Genomic DNA, 17,560 nt, shown 5'->3' with positions numbered 1-17,560 from the left:
ATTACCTTTGTGGAGAAAAGTAGGGCTTATGGTTAGGTTGTGAATAACTGCATGTGTGTTTTTAGTTTTAGAACAAAATATCCCGCAGATATTTTTATATAGCATATTAAAGTTGTCACTTTTTGAGGGTTTGCAAAAACGCACCATTTTGTGCCTGGCCCTTTAAATGCAAATGAGCTGCTGCAGAGGGCGGGGTTTCAAGAGCTTGTGTGCTATAGCAGCTGCCATTACCTCAAGCAGACACACTAAAATTACAGAAACTGTTTTGCCTTTAATGTTAAAATGGAGTCAGACAAAGATGGAGAGACTCAAGAAGAAGTGACAACATGTAGAATGCAACAGGACGTCTCTGAATGGTTAGTTGATGAATTTATGTTGCTGATGTGGAGTTAATTATCTTCAATTAGCATATTCTGTCATGGTAATCTATAAATCACTCATATAGGAACTGTTGTGAGATGCACACAGAGTGACTTTCTATTGCATGTGAAAAGACGGATGCTTAAGTTTGACTCACAAATGTACAAGAACTTTTCCTCTTCTCAACATGGACTGCGTGTTCCCGGGGGCGGGGTTTATGTACATTTTAGGGTTGGTGATGTCACTAACCCTGGAGGAATGTCCTGTCCTACCAGCCATTTGTTGTAGTCCTTTTCTTTAAAAGCATATCTTCCTTTGCTTTGAACTTTGTGCGTTGTAACTTTGCAGATGTTGTTTATGCTCAAACAGCAACATTACACACTAACTTTAGTTTAGTAGAACTTTAGTAGAAAAGTGAAATCATACTCAACCTCCCCTTTAAAGGTACACTATATGTAACTTTTTTGTACAAAATAAACAATATTTAGTCAATACATCATATATCCTTCTTCCAAAAAGTGTTTTAGTCTTACCCTGATTAACGGTAAGCCTATTATAAGTGTATTTAGGCCTGACTGGATGGTTGTGTTTTTGATGGGAAATTGTGCACGTGCATGTCTCGTCATATCTTATCTTACGTTCTCGCACTTCAAGCAGGTTCAGTTGAGCTTTTATGTTCGCTTATCGTTGATTGCGATTGAGTCTCTTCAGAAAGTTTTGTATAAGCGCTCAATTCATATGAATTAGTTTTACAATCTCTTTATGATCTTCTTGAGGCATCAAAGTGGTTGTTGCATAGTTAGCTGTAATAACATGAAGGTATTTTAAAAAATAGCCTATATAAGTAGGCTACAATGTAAAAACATACTGCATTGTATCAAATAATTAATTTAAATGTTACATATCTCAAGTGTAACAATGTTTTATTTTCATTATGTCACTCAAAGAAATTTAAATTAGGTTTAATATTAAAATCCCCTAATTAAAAATAAAACATTATCAATTAAAAATTAATACAAATAAAAAAAAAACAGATTTTAAAACAGATTTGTTAAATGGAAAAGACTCATTGATGGCTCAGACGAGGGCACGTGAGGTCTGCTCCGGTCATTCCGCGAGGTGAAATCTGGACTCGCTGGTTTCCTTAGTTCAAGGGCAACACTTTTCATCCAGCTCACTCAATTACCACAGCTTGTACAAATGTGAAAAACCACTTGTGTCTATTTGAAGTGGTGTAATCTGATGAACGTGATTTTTATTTCTAGCGTGCTGTGGTTGGATTCTCTCTTTCTCTCTGAATGTCCTTCTATCATCTCTTTTTATCTCTCCCCTCCTCAGCCATTTGAAAAAGGAGACCCACTTCATTACTGAGCTGAGGCTGTGATCGCACTCTAGAGACCCTCAGACATTGCGTGTGTGTGTGTGTGTGTGTGTGTGTGTGTGTGTGTGTGTGTGTGTGTGTGTGTGTGTGTGTGTGTGTGTGTGTGTGTGTGAATGTGAGGGGAGAAAGATGTGGAAAAACAAAGCACTGCACAATATTTTCACATTTCTTCTATGGACGGCTAATCAGATATTGATCTGCATATCGTTGAATAAAACATTTCATAAAACATTACAATTTGTATTAAATCATGGCCCGTAGGTCTGCTGTAAGTTCCCTGCATTGTTGAATAAATGGATAATCTATTAATTCATGAGACAATGTTTAAGCATGAACTCTCAAACTCAGCTTTGGATTGTACAATGGGCTTTTATTTGTTTTAATATTTATGAATCAAGAATATCAAAGTGCCGTACAAAATAAAAATTATAAAAGAGTAAAAACATTAAATTAACATTTTTTCACATATTTTTATAGGGAGGTTGTTGTTGATTGAAAGCAAAAATAAGTCAAATTTAAAATAACATTGAAACCTAATAAATAAAGGATATTTTGACATACACATTTTGAATATATGAAAAGTTGGTAACATTTTACAATAAGGTTTAATTTATTAACACAAGTTAATGCATTAACTAACATGAACTAACAATAAGCAATACATTTGTACAGTTTTTATTAACCTTTGTTAATGTTAATAAAAATGTCCATGTTAGTAGGCTACAACTTAAAAGTGCATGTTAGCTGATACAATTTTTGTATCTTAAAAATGTATTAGTAAATGTTGATATTCAACATATTTGTTAGTTAATGTTATGTATTTGATAATGTTAACAAATGAAACCTTATTGTAAATTATACCGAAATGTGATCACCTTTCTGCAAAGTTGAAATTAGTATTTACAGTATAGGAGATTTCTTTCATAAAACAATTAATTGTCATACAAAAAGGTCTGTTCCTCCAAAACATTTATTTCCTTTGAGTGGATACATGTTTGGGCCAGGTCAAAATTACAGGCCAATACCTGTAGGCTTCTTCTTAGACAAATATCTACAGTATTAAGAGTATGTGAGTGACTGTAAATGCTGAACAACACGAAGACATCTTATGAAAAAGCACCGGACAGAATCATGCAGTTAATCTTTTCTTTTTGGTATCATATCGTACATACAAACTGCCATCTAAAGAAAAACCAGCAGACATCAAAAAGAGACATATGTGGTCAGAACAAAACATCATTGTTCCCCTCAGCTATTTCCCTTTTTTAGCAGTGCATTGACATCGGCACGTTTAATTCAGCCGTCATGTGCATACAAATATTTGCGTAACTCGTTTTTGTGGTAACTAGACTGTAAACAACTGGATATTACAAAAGAAACTAGTTTGGCCACAAATATTTGGCCTCAAATGAAATTAAATAATGGAAAAAAAGATTGCACATAAACTGCATGTCTATACTTTTCAAAAAGCTGAAAATGTTCAGTGCATGGAGTTGGCTGTGTTAAAATGAGGAAAATAACTGGGAATGTCTGAACATAATCCTCCAATGTATTCAGAAGAAGGAGATGGCTTTCCAGCGAATAACTGTCCAGAAGGAGATGTTTTGGAGAGGTACGATTCCTCCTGCGACCAGGGTGACAGTCCCGCTGTGTGAGGCACCTGGTGAGAGTAAAAGTAACTGGACTGATTGGAGAGTAAATTGAAAGAGCGGGGAGCAGAGAGAGGCAGAGGCACAGAAGCAGATGTGGAGAAGGAGGAGGTCATCTGTTCACAGCCCATTCCATAATAAGCTGCCTCTTGGGCGGACGGGAGAAGCAGTCTTTCCGCAGCGGGACCGACCGAGCTGAAGTGGCGCGAGCTCTGGGACAGAACCGACGCGGCGTAGTTGTTGTGGTGAGCCGCGGAGCTCGGGTGACGATGCTGGAGAGTCACGAACGGCGGGACGGGCCAGTAAAACGAGCCTGAGAATGCCAGTCCTGCGGTGGCGGCGGTGGAGGATAGCCGTGCGCCTCTCTTCATGGCCAGCTTGGCTCGAGACGCGGCTGTAGACCGGCGCCGGAGTTTTCCAGTGGTTCCGCCGATGAACACGTCATCGCTGGACGGGTCCAGCATCCAGTAGTTGCCTTTTCCCGGGTCGTCGTAGTGGCGCGGGACCTTGACGAAGCACTTGTTGAGGCTCAGGTTGTGCCGGATGGAGTTCTGCCAACCCTGCCTGTTTTCTCGGTAGTACGGGAAGTTGCCCATAATGAACTCGTAGATGCCGTTGAGGGTGAGCCGTCGCTCCGGGCTCTGGCGGATGGCCATCATGATAAGCGCGTTATAACTAAACGGAGGCTTATCGGGTTTGCTCTTCTTCTCCGGTGACTGTCCATCTGTTCCTTCACACTTTTGCTCTTCAACTCCCCCAGACTCTTTTTTATCCGGTCTGTTCGCTTCGTTCCGCTTTGGAATCGGCTTGTCTTTTCCGTCATTTGTCTGCTGGTGATGGGAGCGCGCGATGGGTGGCTTTGCGGCACGAGAGCGCGGTGCTTCCGGCGCGGTGTTCGAGTCGCTCCTCGCGCGCTCGTGTCGCAGCAGTAAACTACTGATGCTGAAAGACGACTTGTGGAAAAAACTCACGGGGGATTTTAGTTCCTCCATGTTTAACAATACAAACACGCTCCTAAAGGTGTCCAACAGGACTTAAAAGTTTCGAAAAAAACCTAGAAAGTGCGCGTCCATTCTTCGGAAACGCTTGCGGAAAAACAAAAAGATCTGATAAGTTTCCGGCACAGCCAATCTCTCTGACTGATCAATGAACTCGAAGGCTCAATTATAACACTTCGAAAGCCGGTGAAACTCAAGCCTCTCACCTGAGACCGCCCTTCTGTTTACACATTCATCTGACTGAATGCCTGTCAGAAGCGAGTGAGGCAAAAATACGTTATGCTAAGGAGTTCTGATATACAACAACACTTGGAGATGTGAGTAAACAAACAGCTTAGGATGGACATGAACCTAATCTCTGGAGGATGAACCAGAGGAACGTGTCCTTCACGGACCGTGCAAAAAAATAAACACTTTAACGTCTGTAACTCAGTGCTTTTTTTCGCCATGTGCTTCAAACTTAGCTAAAATATTCCATTTTGTCAGCTTCAAATGAACGTTGTTTTTAAATATACTCATTCCAAACTGTAAATTAAGGTAAAGTACAAGGAGTAGGTCTACTGTGGTTACAATAATCGGAGTGAGTTGGAGAAAACATGGACGTTTTAAATTTTGCGCATGAACTAAATTTAGCTATAGGCCTACATAGATGAAAGGCTAGATGTTAGCTATATCAAATTAAACAAGAGAAACTGCTTATTCATATGATACAGTTGATGCATTGGAATTTTAGGTCAAACTTTATATAGGTGTCATTAACTGCTAGGCTACTAGGCCTAAAGGCCTATCGATGTATTGTGTTGTAAAACGCTGCAGTTACACTTTATTTTAAGGTGTCATTGTTACAGTGTAATTTTATATATTAAAGTAATAATATTAATTAACAACAGGGTTGGGGTAGGATTATGGTTTGGTTGAGGGTTAGTAACATAACGGACACTGTAAAATAAAGGGTTACCAATGCTGCTACTGTAAAAACATGTAGCTAAGTGCATTGTATCAAATGAATAATTTAAATATTATCACATAGTAGTTAAAGGCACTTATTATAAAGTGGACCTAAATTTTGATTATATACTGTAGGCAAAATGTTAAATTGAAAGAAATTTCTTCAAATTTTGTTTTTGTCCAAATTCCTTCATTTTTATTGAGAGCTTGCAACTTCTATGACATCTTCTATGGTCACCTCACCCTGTAGCTCATTTCTAATTGGTTAGATGTTTAGTGGCATTGTGCAGACAATTTATTTTTCAGTTTAATTAGCTATACTTTGAACAAATAATAATTATATGCAGGCTTTTTATAAGTAAAGTATAGTATACAGTAAGTGCATTGTATCAAATGATTAATTTAAATGATAGTTAAAGACAATTATTATATAATGGGACCAAGTTAAAGTAAATAATACAAGTATTAAACAACAGATAAAGTAAAATAAATGACATATTTGTCTAATTATTGCATAATAAGAAGTGCATACAAATTAGAAAGGCATACAAGTATAGGGCAAACATAAAACTTTCTCTTTTTGGCAGAAATAAAAAATCCTTATCAATGCATGAGCTCACAAGTACATCTCTTTTAGCCTTTACAAATGTATTTGCAAAAATGCAATTATTGCACGTCACTGTAGTCCATTTTACTTTTCTGTGTGTGTGTGTGTGTGTGTGTGTGTGTGTGTGCGCGCAGAGAAATGAAAACATAACATAATCATGATTTTGTAGCTTTCAAGTAGTCTAGTCAAGAAAGGATTGACCAGAGGAATCCTCTTATGGATCTTACTGGATAAACAGAATTTTCAATTTTAAGAATTTCTTTTCAGGATCGTGTTTGACGACTCTTAATTATGTCCTTCAGAACTGGTTCCAAACTGGTTATGATAGGATTTATATTTATCCATTATTTACCCACTTTCATTCACACAGTGCTGCATACACTACAGGGGTTTAATGCCACTTGTGCAGTCATCATTGCTTTCGTAATTGGTCTCTTAGTTTTGGTAGCAGAGCGTATAAATGTTCGCCCGGACACTCAGTCTTTGCCATGTCTCTATGTCCCACAAGCACAAAATCGGGGCGCACGTGACCGTGAAGCACTCCAAAGTGCAGCAGTCTCAGCAGAGCGGACAGTGATGCAGAACTGGGCAATTCATCTACAGACAAATAGAAAATACAACATATCTTCTTTATGATGTGTAAACTTTGGTTCAATGCTTCATTACTATGAAATTCTTATGCATGTTGATTTCTCTTTCAATTTACAAAACCACTGAATATCACAATAGTGTAAACACCACAAAAGAAAATAAATAGATGAAAATTAATGTAATAGTAGAGGTAGTCGTGTTCTCACCATTGAAGTTACCCATGAAGGCGATGCCAACAGAATATAAGTTGTGTTCCTTTGCATGGGCTCCTACAATCCCCCATCCGCGCCCTTCATACACCATCCCATCTCCAGAGATCAGAAAGCTGGAGGAACACCGAGTTGATGATTAATGTATAGACTAGAAGCAGTCTGGCTATGTCAGCAGAATTTAAACGGGACAAAACATGCCTTTTTATAGAAAGATAAACATTATTTAAAAAAAAAAAAAAAAAAAATTATTTTAATAACAATTAATAATAAATACAGAATTTCAGTCTATTAATGAGATTTTTTTTTCCTTAAATACAATCACTGCCCAAATAAAAGGGAACATTCTCAGAACTTTAGCTATACCGTTCTGGCAATGTTCTCTCAAAGTTATGATCAGAGTTCTTCCCGTAACATTAAAAGAACATTTGTTAATAATAGTTAATAATGTTGGCACAAAAACATTATTTACACTTCGTTCATGGAACTTTTTTTTCTGAAACATGTTAGTTTGACGCCATCTAATGTTTATTTGTTATTTTTTTCTCAGAATGTTCAGAGACCATTCAAACCATAATGTTTGCAAAATGCTCAAATGGAATGTTCTTTTACCGTTCTTATGACGAGTTTTAAAACGATTAAAATACTGGACGTTTTGAACATTCAAGCAACATTTCATAACTGAATGGGAACGTTAGCAAAACGTTTATGGAATATATTTTTGTTAGCTGGGTGACATGGCTACACCACCAAGACATTTTTAGTTGCACTTTATTTTACAGTATAGCCTATACGTGCACTTACAAGTAGGTTATTTACAGTGTAATAATACTAAGAAAGCTGCCTACTTTTCATAAAATAAAATAAAAAATAATTCAAAAAATTAAACGTGTTCATCATAGAAAACGTCCTACAGTTTTCTTTTGTTTGTTTTAGTTTAAATTGCACTAAAGAGTCACGTCATTGATTCATACATGCTAAATTTATTCAGGAATCCATGGAATTACCATTTGACGTCCAAACAAAGTTTATGCAAGCCTAGTTCTGCAAAACAATTACAGAGATTTGTATTTATTAGATACGTAATGAACGTGTGGTCAGAAGTTAAATGTAGTGTTCTAACATCTTACTTATAACCGATATCGTCGAAGCCCCTCTCCTGCATGTGCATGCGCTGGATGTGCGCGAGATGAGAGACGCTGTCGCGCGGAATCGAGCAGTACCGGAGCGCCGTGTGGTGAACGATCACATTCTGTGCGGGACTCTTCATCGCTGTCCTGTCTCGGGGATCCACTGCGTTCCAAGCACGACGACACACTACAGCCGCTGCGAAACAACAGTCAGTGTGATCAGATCAAAATGCTAGAAAGTATTCAGTGCGCGGGATGATTGCTCTCACCCGAGTTCATGTCCACGGTTTCTCCAGGTGTGTGTCCGTCCATAACAGCGACGCACTTTTCTTTCAAAAGCCGGCGAATGTTATGTAGGCTGCATGACTTGCAAACTGGCAAGTTTATTAGCTTTGACTAACAGGGAGGGACAAACGTGTTGTTGATACTTCCGCGTACTTTCCTGTCTCGTGCAAAAATTCTGGTCTCGAGTCCTGCAATAACATGAAGAAATTAGCCTATGCTGCACAGGCTTTATATAGATCACTCTGGAAATGCCACTATGAATTAACGGTGATATTTTCCATGGCAAAAATAACAGAAGTGCATGGCAGCTTATGAAAAGAGGCAGTGACACTTGCAGAAACACAACAATTACACAATCTCTGAGCATGAGAACCAGTCAACCTTTGTGATTATTCTCTTTTTAATTATAACTTCATTTGTTGTACTGTGACCTAAAGTGTGAATTCCGTTGTATTATATTTAAAGGGATAATTCATCCAAAATGATATGCAAAAAATAAATAAATAATATATATTGTCAGTTCAACTTAGAAAATGTATACTTCATGTGGTAACATCTAAAATAACTGGTTTTGTTGAAATGAAATACATTATTTAAGATCAATGATTAATCAACCAACCTGAAAAAACAATTCAGGAAGCATAACTGTCAGATATAATCTGATTTCTCCAGCAAGGCAAAATTACTTAATAACTTTTTTGTTTTAAATTTGTTTTTGTTTTATATGATGAAAGTCCTTTTCCACCTTGATGTAAATGCACTCAAAAATGCATTTCTTAATTTAATTTAAGAATTTTTACCCACAACTTAATTTAGTTCATTCAAAATAAATCAGTTTAGTTTGGTCAACACAATTTAATTGCTTTAAGTCAAATTAATTGAATGTCTTACTCTTTTAGATAGTAGTGTTATCCATCATTATACACAATGTATATAATGAACTGGTAAGAATTGATATTATGTTTGTACTGATACTGATAGAGAACTTTGAGTGTCCACAGGTGCTACTCTTCAGCACAATGGTAGCCACAAAATTCAATAACAGAAACTCCTGTAAATGACCAACATAACATTAAACATTAACTATCAACATCTTTCCCATTCCTGAAAAACACATAAAATAACACATAATCCCTAAATGTACTCTCCCAATGCATACTCTTGCAGCATGCTGGGAAGTACAGAACCACTGCCCAGTTAGTTTAACTCAAATTAATTAAATATACTTCACTTTTAAATATATTAGGTGGATTGAACACAATAAATTAAGTTGTGATTAAATGTCAAATTGGGTTACTTTAGCTCATTTTAATTAAACTGAACAAGAGGCAAAAATATTTTTTTGAGTGTATATTTGTTTTATAACGTCAATTGTGATTTTCACTGCAACGTGTAATAACCACAAATCGCAATTTCACTTTGAAGCGAAATTCGCCGATCAGAAAGGAGCAGCCAAACGCTAACCTTTTCTTCTTTGTCCTTCAGAGCAGATGTCATATAGCTGACACGAGTCACGACTATACTGCCCTCAATGCAGTCGTAGTGCGCATGTGTCACATATGTTCATCCTGAGCTTTATTGGAAATCGTATATTGGGTCAGTGTAACTCAATTAAGTTAAATCAGCATTCCCTTGTTTTAGGTAACATTTTTATTTTACTGTATAGGTTGAATCAGGTAGAAATACCTCCTTAAAGCAACCACTGCACGTTCGCTTTTTACAGTGTGTAGTTCCAAATCTGTATGATCTTTCTTCTGCGGAACACAAAAAAAGTATTTTGAAAAATGTTGGTAAACCAAACGGTTTTAGCTACCATTGACCCCATTGTATACGAACAACCCGTGATGTTTCTATGTCAACACTCAACGCCGAAATGAATCTGCAGCAGTCAGGTGGAACAAGTAAGAGCTCTGTAAGTTGTTTACCTTCATTATTATTGTAATGTTCTGTGCTTTGAGACATCAGGTCATTTAACACTGTTTCTTGTGACTCTTTGCAGACTCTATGTGCGCTCATGTGTTTTGAAGGAGGAGTTTTGGAGACGCTCTGAAAGGAAGCACACAGTTCACACTGCTCACGATTCACGTCTCAGTCAGCTCAGTTCACAGTAAATGCTGCGAGCTCCATCACTGCATGTGAGTTTAACGTGCAGTTTTGACTACTCCTGTGTATCAAGTTGCACACTTTGATATTTGTAGCAACTTTGCACTCTGATAGTTAGAGCTATATTCTTGAGTATTGTGTGAATGTTGAATAGTTTACAAAATAAATAAATACTCTTTGTAATCATAATTGTATTGCATTACATTGTTTCAAACCCCAAATCTTTTACTTAAAACATTCTTGATTAACAATTATTCTGGAATTTTTAATATACAGTGCCACTGTAAAAAAAAAAAACATTGTTAAGTGTAGCCAACTACTTCTCCAGAAGTGTAGCTTGTCAAACTAGTTTCAGAGTATCTTCCTCAACACTGGAAGGAATGGTGGAATCTAATGCTTTCAAATCTGACTTGCGTGTGATACGTGCCACTCTGAAACAGAGAAAACCATTAATGAGCAGCTTGTGTGTAAAAGAAGAACACTCTAAAAAACACACAGCTCAAATATTAGTTAAATCACAGCCTAATCTCACTGAGCCATATCACAATTTAGGTTTTATTCAGGTTTATTTCTACTCTAAACCACCATGGAATAAACAGTCTCTGTTATCAAAATCTCTGAAGTTTAAAGGGGTCCTATTATCCTTTTTCCACTTTTTTTTACTTTAGTGTATGTTACTGTTTGAGTATAAAAAAGATCTGCAAGGTCACAAAAACTCCAAAGGGAGATATTTTATTTAACAAAATCCCCTTTTCAACAACTACTGTATAACGAACTGCTCGTTTTGACTACAACCTGATTTTTCCGATCTTCTGAAGTCATAATGTTACTTATTTAAATAATCCCCGCCCACGCAATACTAAAAAAAGGGGATGAGGCCTGGTTGAGCTGCATTAGTTCACATTTCTTTTAAACACTGTTCCTGAACATTACAATCCCAGCATTGGTGTGCTGCACATTTTATGGAAGACATTCGGGCTCGAATTGGTTTGAAATTGATGCCATCATTAATATATCAAAAGCAGAACTCAGAGGCAGGACATTCCCAAACACGCTAACCAGTGCCAATCACAACACACTGGGACAGCTAACCAATCACAGATCATTTCAGATCTCGAAGGAGGGCCTTCATCGAAATCTGCATGTTGGAGCCAGACTGGGAATGCATTTTTTGAACAATCAAGCATTAAAACATTTCAAATACACCCCAAAAACAAAATCAAGACTTTGTAAAAGGGCATAATAAGATCCCTATAAAACTAGTACTTTTTAAAAATAAAAACTCAACTCAGTTTTTGTAATCTTTTATTACAAACCTTCAAAAAATACAGTGTGAAATATTAAAATGAGAAACTATAAACACCCTTGAGGGGGGAAAAAAGTCTCAGACTTCACGCTGGTGTTTGTGCACCAGTCTCACGCTCAGAGGGAAAATTTAAAATTAAACACTAGTTTATTCACAAATGCAAATGCATCAGTGACCAACAGTTGGGTCACTGACCAGATATGTCCACTCCACATCATATGTCCCCTAACCTGAGAAATAACGTGCAGGAATGGAGCAATAGTGAGACGGGATCGCAGAGCACGTCCTCATCTTTTGACATTCATGGATTTATCCTTCTCATTCAGTCCATCTGTGGCCGCAGTGTGGGGCGGTGCAGACATAATAAAGCCTCATGGCGTCCTGCATTCAGGAAATCAAAACGCACCTCTTAAGTTCCAGTTTTTCCAGTAGGTATTATTTGATCAATTAAAACAGAAAATTAACAGAGCTATTTATATTACTTATAGTCTGTTTAAAAACACAAATATAAGGATTTTTAAGCTTAATACCAGTCACAAAATATGTCACGTGGATTCAATGTAGAATGTGCATGAAAGATTACCTCAGCCTTCATGCTGTGAGACTGGAAGAACACCGCCTCCTTGTGGCCACACCTAAAAAAAAAAAACAGATTCATTTTAAAATGGCCATCATATCCAGGGGTGCCGCCAGGAATTTTGGGCCCCATGACAAAAAAATTCAATTGGGCCCCCTCCGCACAGCTGTTGTCACCAGATCTCTAGGACGTACCTGTCCCATCAGATGCTTTACATAACTAATCAAATGCTTGCAACTGTTTTGCTTCTTGTAGTTCAATACTAGTACTAGCACAATATTTAGCATACTGCTGGTGATTTGTAAATGCAAGTCTGCATACAGTATGCAATTCACTATTTGATGCAAGTTTAAAAGCCACCATAAAAATGTCCTTAAGGCAATCCTTTACAGTCTCAATGTATTTTTATTGAGTTTAAAAAAAAGAAAAACATATATATTTAGTTTTTTTAGAACTTTTTAATCAAAATAAATTAACATCATCATCTCAAAACAATGAAAACAGCTGATTTTTTTTTTTACTTAACTGCACATATATGTCAAAAACAAAATAAAGTTGACGGAATTTCCACATCAGGGTTATTACAGTGCTACAAAACTGTGTGTGTGTGTGTGTGTGTGTGTGTGTGTGTGTGTGTGTGTGTGTGTGAGCTTCTAAAAATAAATTGAAATACACCAGTATTCCTGTAATTATTTTGTCTTTTATGAATTTAATAAACAACTCGTCTATTCTGTCCAAACACACCACGTCATCTACGTCAGGTGACTGTAAATGCACAAATACTGTTTCCATTGCAGTTTTGCGAAATATTTATTTTTCGAATTGCCTGAAAAACCACCTCATGCAAATGTAAAAAAATTTTTTGAGATAAATGGGAGTTATTGCGAAATTGACCTGTTTCCATTGAGCCGATTTTCGATTCGCAATTTCAATTTGCGCAATTTGAAGGGTAATTGAAACGCGGATGACAGACACCACAAAGTTGCATAGTAAAAGAAAATCTGGTTTTCAAAAAACGAAAGAGAGAAAAGAGAGAGAGGAAAGACTAAAGAAAGGGTGTCAATCTGTTAAAGAATTACAGGAATACTGGATTCTAAACCTCAAAGAAATGCCACAATCAAGACCTCGAAGCAGAAATGAGGGAGAAACACCCAGAAACTCCTCACATCTGCCGCTCACAGTATAAGAGTCTTTCCTTGCCATTGATGCTTGAATAAAACGCCTACGTCTCCTTCCGTTAATAATAATAATGTCTAGTGCGGTGGCTGGGATATATAAACCTACCAACGTCCGTTGGCATGATTTTTTAAATGACTTTTCCCGAGAGGAAAATGACGTTTTAGTCAATAGAAACGCGGCTACTGATGATGTGCGCTAAGGCAGGACCAAACCATTTCATGCAGATACAGAGGGGTGGATGTTTACTTTTTGGTCAATGGGGATATTTAACTTTGATTTCCAAAATAAGTACAATCAAAGACATCATTAATTTAATTACTATTTGAAATATACTCAATGATGATGAATTATATAGTGTATAATATAATACAATTTTTTAATTACTGTTTACCTATTTGTTGGGGCCCCTGTCAGTCAGGGGCCCTTGGAATCGTCCTAACTTTTCCCCCCTATACGGCGCCCCTGATCATATCATATTATTAATATACATGTACATCACAAAACATTTATCACTCACTTTGGGCATGGGTGGTCCTCCGTCCGAGGCAGTGTTGGATCTTGGGCCACGTCTGCGATAATCTGAGTCAGTTCACTTGCAGAGAAGAGGGACGAGACAAGGTTAGAGGTGTATAGAAAAATCTCCTCAGCCGATAAACACTATAGAACTGAATCAGAGTTAATGAGTGTGGTAGGTGGAGCATTTGTGCTTTGGATAGGCTATTTAACTATATATTATTCTTATTTTATCCACATTAGCTCAGCAGTACTAAATATGCCCCTGTGAGTCCTGAAAAACACGGTCACAAAGCCAGTCATTCCACGTGAATATAGACACATTAAGTCCAGTTTAGTACAAATGACCCCCGTGTATCCTCCAGTAGCGGTGTTAACATTAAGTGGCATGGCATCTAAGTACACAAGGAAGCCGTCGGCACATGTCCATGTTGAGAGGGACATCCGGTTGTAGTGTCATGCGCCAGTTGAAATTAAGAAAATGGTGGCACCTCCAATATCATGTTATATAATTTATCTATACAAGAACCATTAGGCTTCTCCATACTGTAGTTTTATCTGTCTTGTGTCCCATTGTAAGTATTATTACAGACTGACTTTGTAATATGTGTATACTGTAATAGGTTCATATAATTATTATTAGGTGGGGGGATTGATACAGCATAGTATCGCGATATTTTGCGTGGGGATATTGTATGGATACACGGAAGCCAAGTATCGATATTTTCAGTGAGTGTATTTCAGCTATTAAGAGTATTGTGCATACGTTTACCCTAAGAGCTGAGCTTATAATGCAGGAAATAATAATTTTACATATTTTTTTTTCAGGCTGTAATTTTATAAACGGCACATAATCTCTCTCGCTCCCTTTCACGTGCTAAGTAAACTGTACAGGAAGCATGTTCTCGCATATTTCTGAACGCACCGCTCGGCCCACGTTAATTTGACATGCAAATGCAATCAGTAAAATGTGTCTAATGCTATGAGAGGGTGAAGAAGGTTACTTAAAGGGTTAGTTCACCCAAAAATGAAAATAATGTCATTAATGACTCACCCTCATGTCGTTCTAAGCCCTTAAGACCTCCATTCATCTTCGGAACACAGTTTAAGATATTTTAGATTTAGTCCGAGAGCTTTCTGTCCCTCCATTGAAGCTGTATATACAGTATACTGTCCATGTCCATAAAGGTAATAAAAACATCATCAAAGTAGTCCATGTGACATCAGTGGGTTAGTTAGAAGTTTTTGAAGCATCGAAAATACTTTTTGGTCCAAAAATAACACAAAATAAGACTTTATTCCGCATTGTATTCTCTCCCGGGTCTGTTGTCAATCCTTCACAGTTACGCTGATGGCGTAAGACGCTGATGACGTGTTATCTGGTGCGCCCGAGCTTCATTTATAGACTGAGGGAAACGCACGCTGTAAAAGTGTCTCATCCGCGACATGCACATTTACGCACCATTAAAAAAATGATATCCACGCAAACAATGTAGAATAGCTTGAATATAGCGTGCGTCTCCCTCAGACTGTAAACGAAGCTCGGGCGCACCAGATAACACGTCATCAGCGTCTTCCGTCAGCAGCGTCACTGCGGAGTCCTGAACGCAGATTCACAACAGACCCGGGAGAGAATACAATGCGGAATAAAGTCTTATTTTGTGTTATTTTTGGACCAAAAAGTATTTTCGATGCTTCAAAAACTTCTAACTAACCCACTGATGTCACATGGACTACTTTGATGATCTTTTTATTACCTTTATGGACATGGCCAGTATACAGTATATACATTTTCAATGGAGGGACAGAAAGCTCTCGGACTAAATCTAAAATATCTTAAACTGTGTTCCGAAGATGAATGGAGGTCTTACGGGCTTAGAACGACATGAGGGTGAGTCATTCATGACATTATTTTCATTTTTGGGTGAACTAACCCTTTAAAACTAGCTACTAAAACTAAAAAATACCTGGGAGTTCACCGGTTACATACGGCCAGTGATACTGGTTATATACGGTTTTGAAATCTAACTGTCTTACATTTTTGTGTAGGATATTCACAACGAAAATAACACCATAGCGCTATCTAGCGTCCAAGTTATATGCTGTTAATGGCTGATTTATGAATTATCCTATAATATCATTTAGCACAATTACATTTCATAATTGAATACTGTCACCTTCGACTTGTTCATTAGGGTGTTAGTAAGGTTGTCCTTTCTAAAACTGCTTAAAACAACATTTATTGTAAAAACAAATAGATGTAGATGCATGTGAAAACATTGAAATGTGCAAATATTTTTATTTGACCACTAATTTCAACTAAAAAATGATTACGAAAATACGAGGAAATTGAAGGGAAGGGACGAAATAAGATGGGTATGAAGATGATGTGAAATTGACAGACAGAACCTTATCTTATTAAATAAAAATGATCTGAATAAAGTCGTATCATGGCTTAAGTGTTGTAATAATATTGATTGGATGGTTGTGGTTTGCTATTGCTGTAATCTCACTTGAGTGACAGGTTGTCCCTCACGCCAGTAAACATCATCAGAGAAAAAAAAATTACTTTGATTGGAGATAAGGACATTAGAATTTACAGAAAAAAATATGTGTAATAATAAATAATGTATGATAAATACAGCAATATTTTCCATACAAAAAAAGCTGTCAATGTCAAAAGTAACTCGATTGAATACTGCCACTTCATGGTATGGTTCACTTAAATAGTACCACCTATTTATAGTGTTTTTCACTGCAAGACGAAGATGTTTGTTTGGGTTTGGTGTATCGTGTCTCAAATCCAATGACGCTGGCAGAGAAATGCCATGTCACTTGTTAATAATACTAATGGCAATACCTTTCGCAACTTCTCTGTAAAAAAAAAAAAACCTAAAAAAAGCAAGATACTCACTCGACCTCATGGGTGATTTTGTTCACATAGATGCAGCTGTTGTCGGCTTCCTGTTGATAGTCACAGTTTCTGCACTGAAAACATACATGAACACACACACAAGTTCTGTCAGATAGGAAGCATGAACCTGTTTGAACACTAACGTTGCCCCTCTGTTAAACCTCTTATACAGTTTTCTGTGAACACCACCTCTTCTCAAAAGTTCGCTTAATGCATTCCAAATCATTAAAAGTTAGTTAGTTATCACATCTGATGAGTCAATCGACTTAAAACAAACTCATTGATTAAACAACACTATACCTTGGATTAATTTAAAGGTTTAACGTTATTCATGTAATAAAAAATAACTTACCGCATAGAGCAGAATGCGGTTTTCTTTATCCTCTTTAGGATACAACATGTTATTACTGTGAAGAGAGAGAGATTCATATCAGAGCCGCTATTGCCATCAAAACAAACACGCACATCAGATCAGAAACACGCGTAAACTCATCTAAACTCACCACTCCTGACAGAACCTGATGCCCACAAAACCAGGTTCATAATTGGCACCTTCCAATTCCATGATAAAGTTACTGTAGCTCTGTATTAAAGTGTGCAGAGCTAATGAGGAGAAATCCAACTCCACTCCGTACTAGAAATGAATGGAAATAGTTTGTGCGCATGCGTGACCTTGGCTTGTGCTGCGTGAATAAATCACAGCGACTCCTTGTGGCGGCGGACAAAACAATGATTTATCCGGGAGACGAGTAGGCCAGGGGAAGATTTTTTTACCTTAAAATAATGTCTCCAAAATCGTTTCAGTGGTTC

The 17,560-nt window shown here is 37.2% G+C and overlaps 3 protein-coding genes across 4 annotated transcripts; all 3 read right to left on the bottom strand.

Annotated features, from left to right (window-relative positions):
* Positions 1–2,099: 2,099 nt before the first annotated feature.
* On the bottom strand, positions 2,100–5,495 carry foxg1c (forkhead box G1c). The gene has a single exon (XM_079620076.1). It carries the CDS (start codon positions 4,380–4,382, stop codon positions 3,222–3,224), a length of 1,161 nt encoding a protein of 386 aa, XP_079476202.1. The 5' UTR covers positions 4,383–5,495; the 3' UTR covers positions 2,100–3,221.
* A 19-nt stretch (positions 5,496–5,514) lies between these two features.
* Positions 5,515–8,324, bottom strand: pglyrp5 (peptidoglycan recognition protein 5). Its single transcript, XM_079620077.1, has 4 exons — positions 8,143–8,324; positions 7,874–8,069; positions 6,741–6,859; positions 5,515–6,540 (listed from the first exon to the last, which is right to left on the bottom strand). The coding sequence occupies exons 1-4, from the start codon at positions 8,183–8,185 to the stop codon at positions 6,356–6,358; spliced, it is 543 nt and encodes a 180-aa protein (XP_079476203.1). The 5' UTR covers positions 8,186–8,324; the 3' UTR covers positions 5,515–6,355.
* Positions 8,325–9,494: 1,170 nt separating this feature from the next.
* polr2i (RNA polymerase II subunit I) lies at positions 9,495–17,454 on the bottom strand. 2 transcript variants are annotated; one of them, XR_013798515.1, is made up of 7 exons: positions 17,254–17,416; positions 17,103–17,157; positions 16,751–16,824; positions 13,841–13,915; positions 12,151–12,202; positions 11,798–11,948; positions 9,495–10,692 (listed from the first exon to the last, which is right to left on the bottom strand). XR_013798515.1 is itself a non-coding variant. In XM_079620492.1 (6 exons), exons 1-6 carry the CDS (start codon positions 17,313–17,315, stop codon positions 11,886–11,888), a joined length of 381 nt encoding a protein of 126 aa, XP_079476618.1. In that variant the 5' UTR covers positions 17,316–17,454; the 3' UTR covers positions 11,550–11,885. The 2 variants fall into 2 exon arrangements, 1 of the variants encoding a protein (XP_079476618.1); XM_079620492.1 differs by lacking the exon at positions 9,495–10,692 and having other exon boundaries at positions 11,550–11,948; positions 17,254–17,454.
* Between the last annotated feature and the right edge of the window lie 106 nt (positions 17,455–17,560).

This window comes from Phoxinus phoxinus, assembly GCF_949152265.1.
Source record: "Phoxinus phoxinus genome assembly, chromosome: 8".
In the NCBI taxonomy this organism is placed as follows: domain Eukaryota; kingdom Metazoa; phylum Chordata; class Actinopteri; order Cypriniformes; family Leuciscidae; genus Phoxinus; species Phoxinus phoxinus.
The sequence above is the reverse complement of the archived record's forward strand: the minus strand, read 5'-3'. Positions and strand labels throughout refer to the sequence as shown.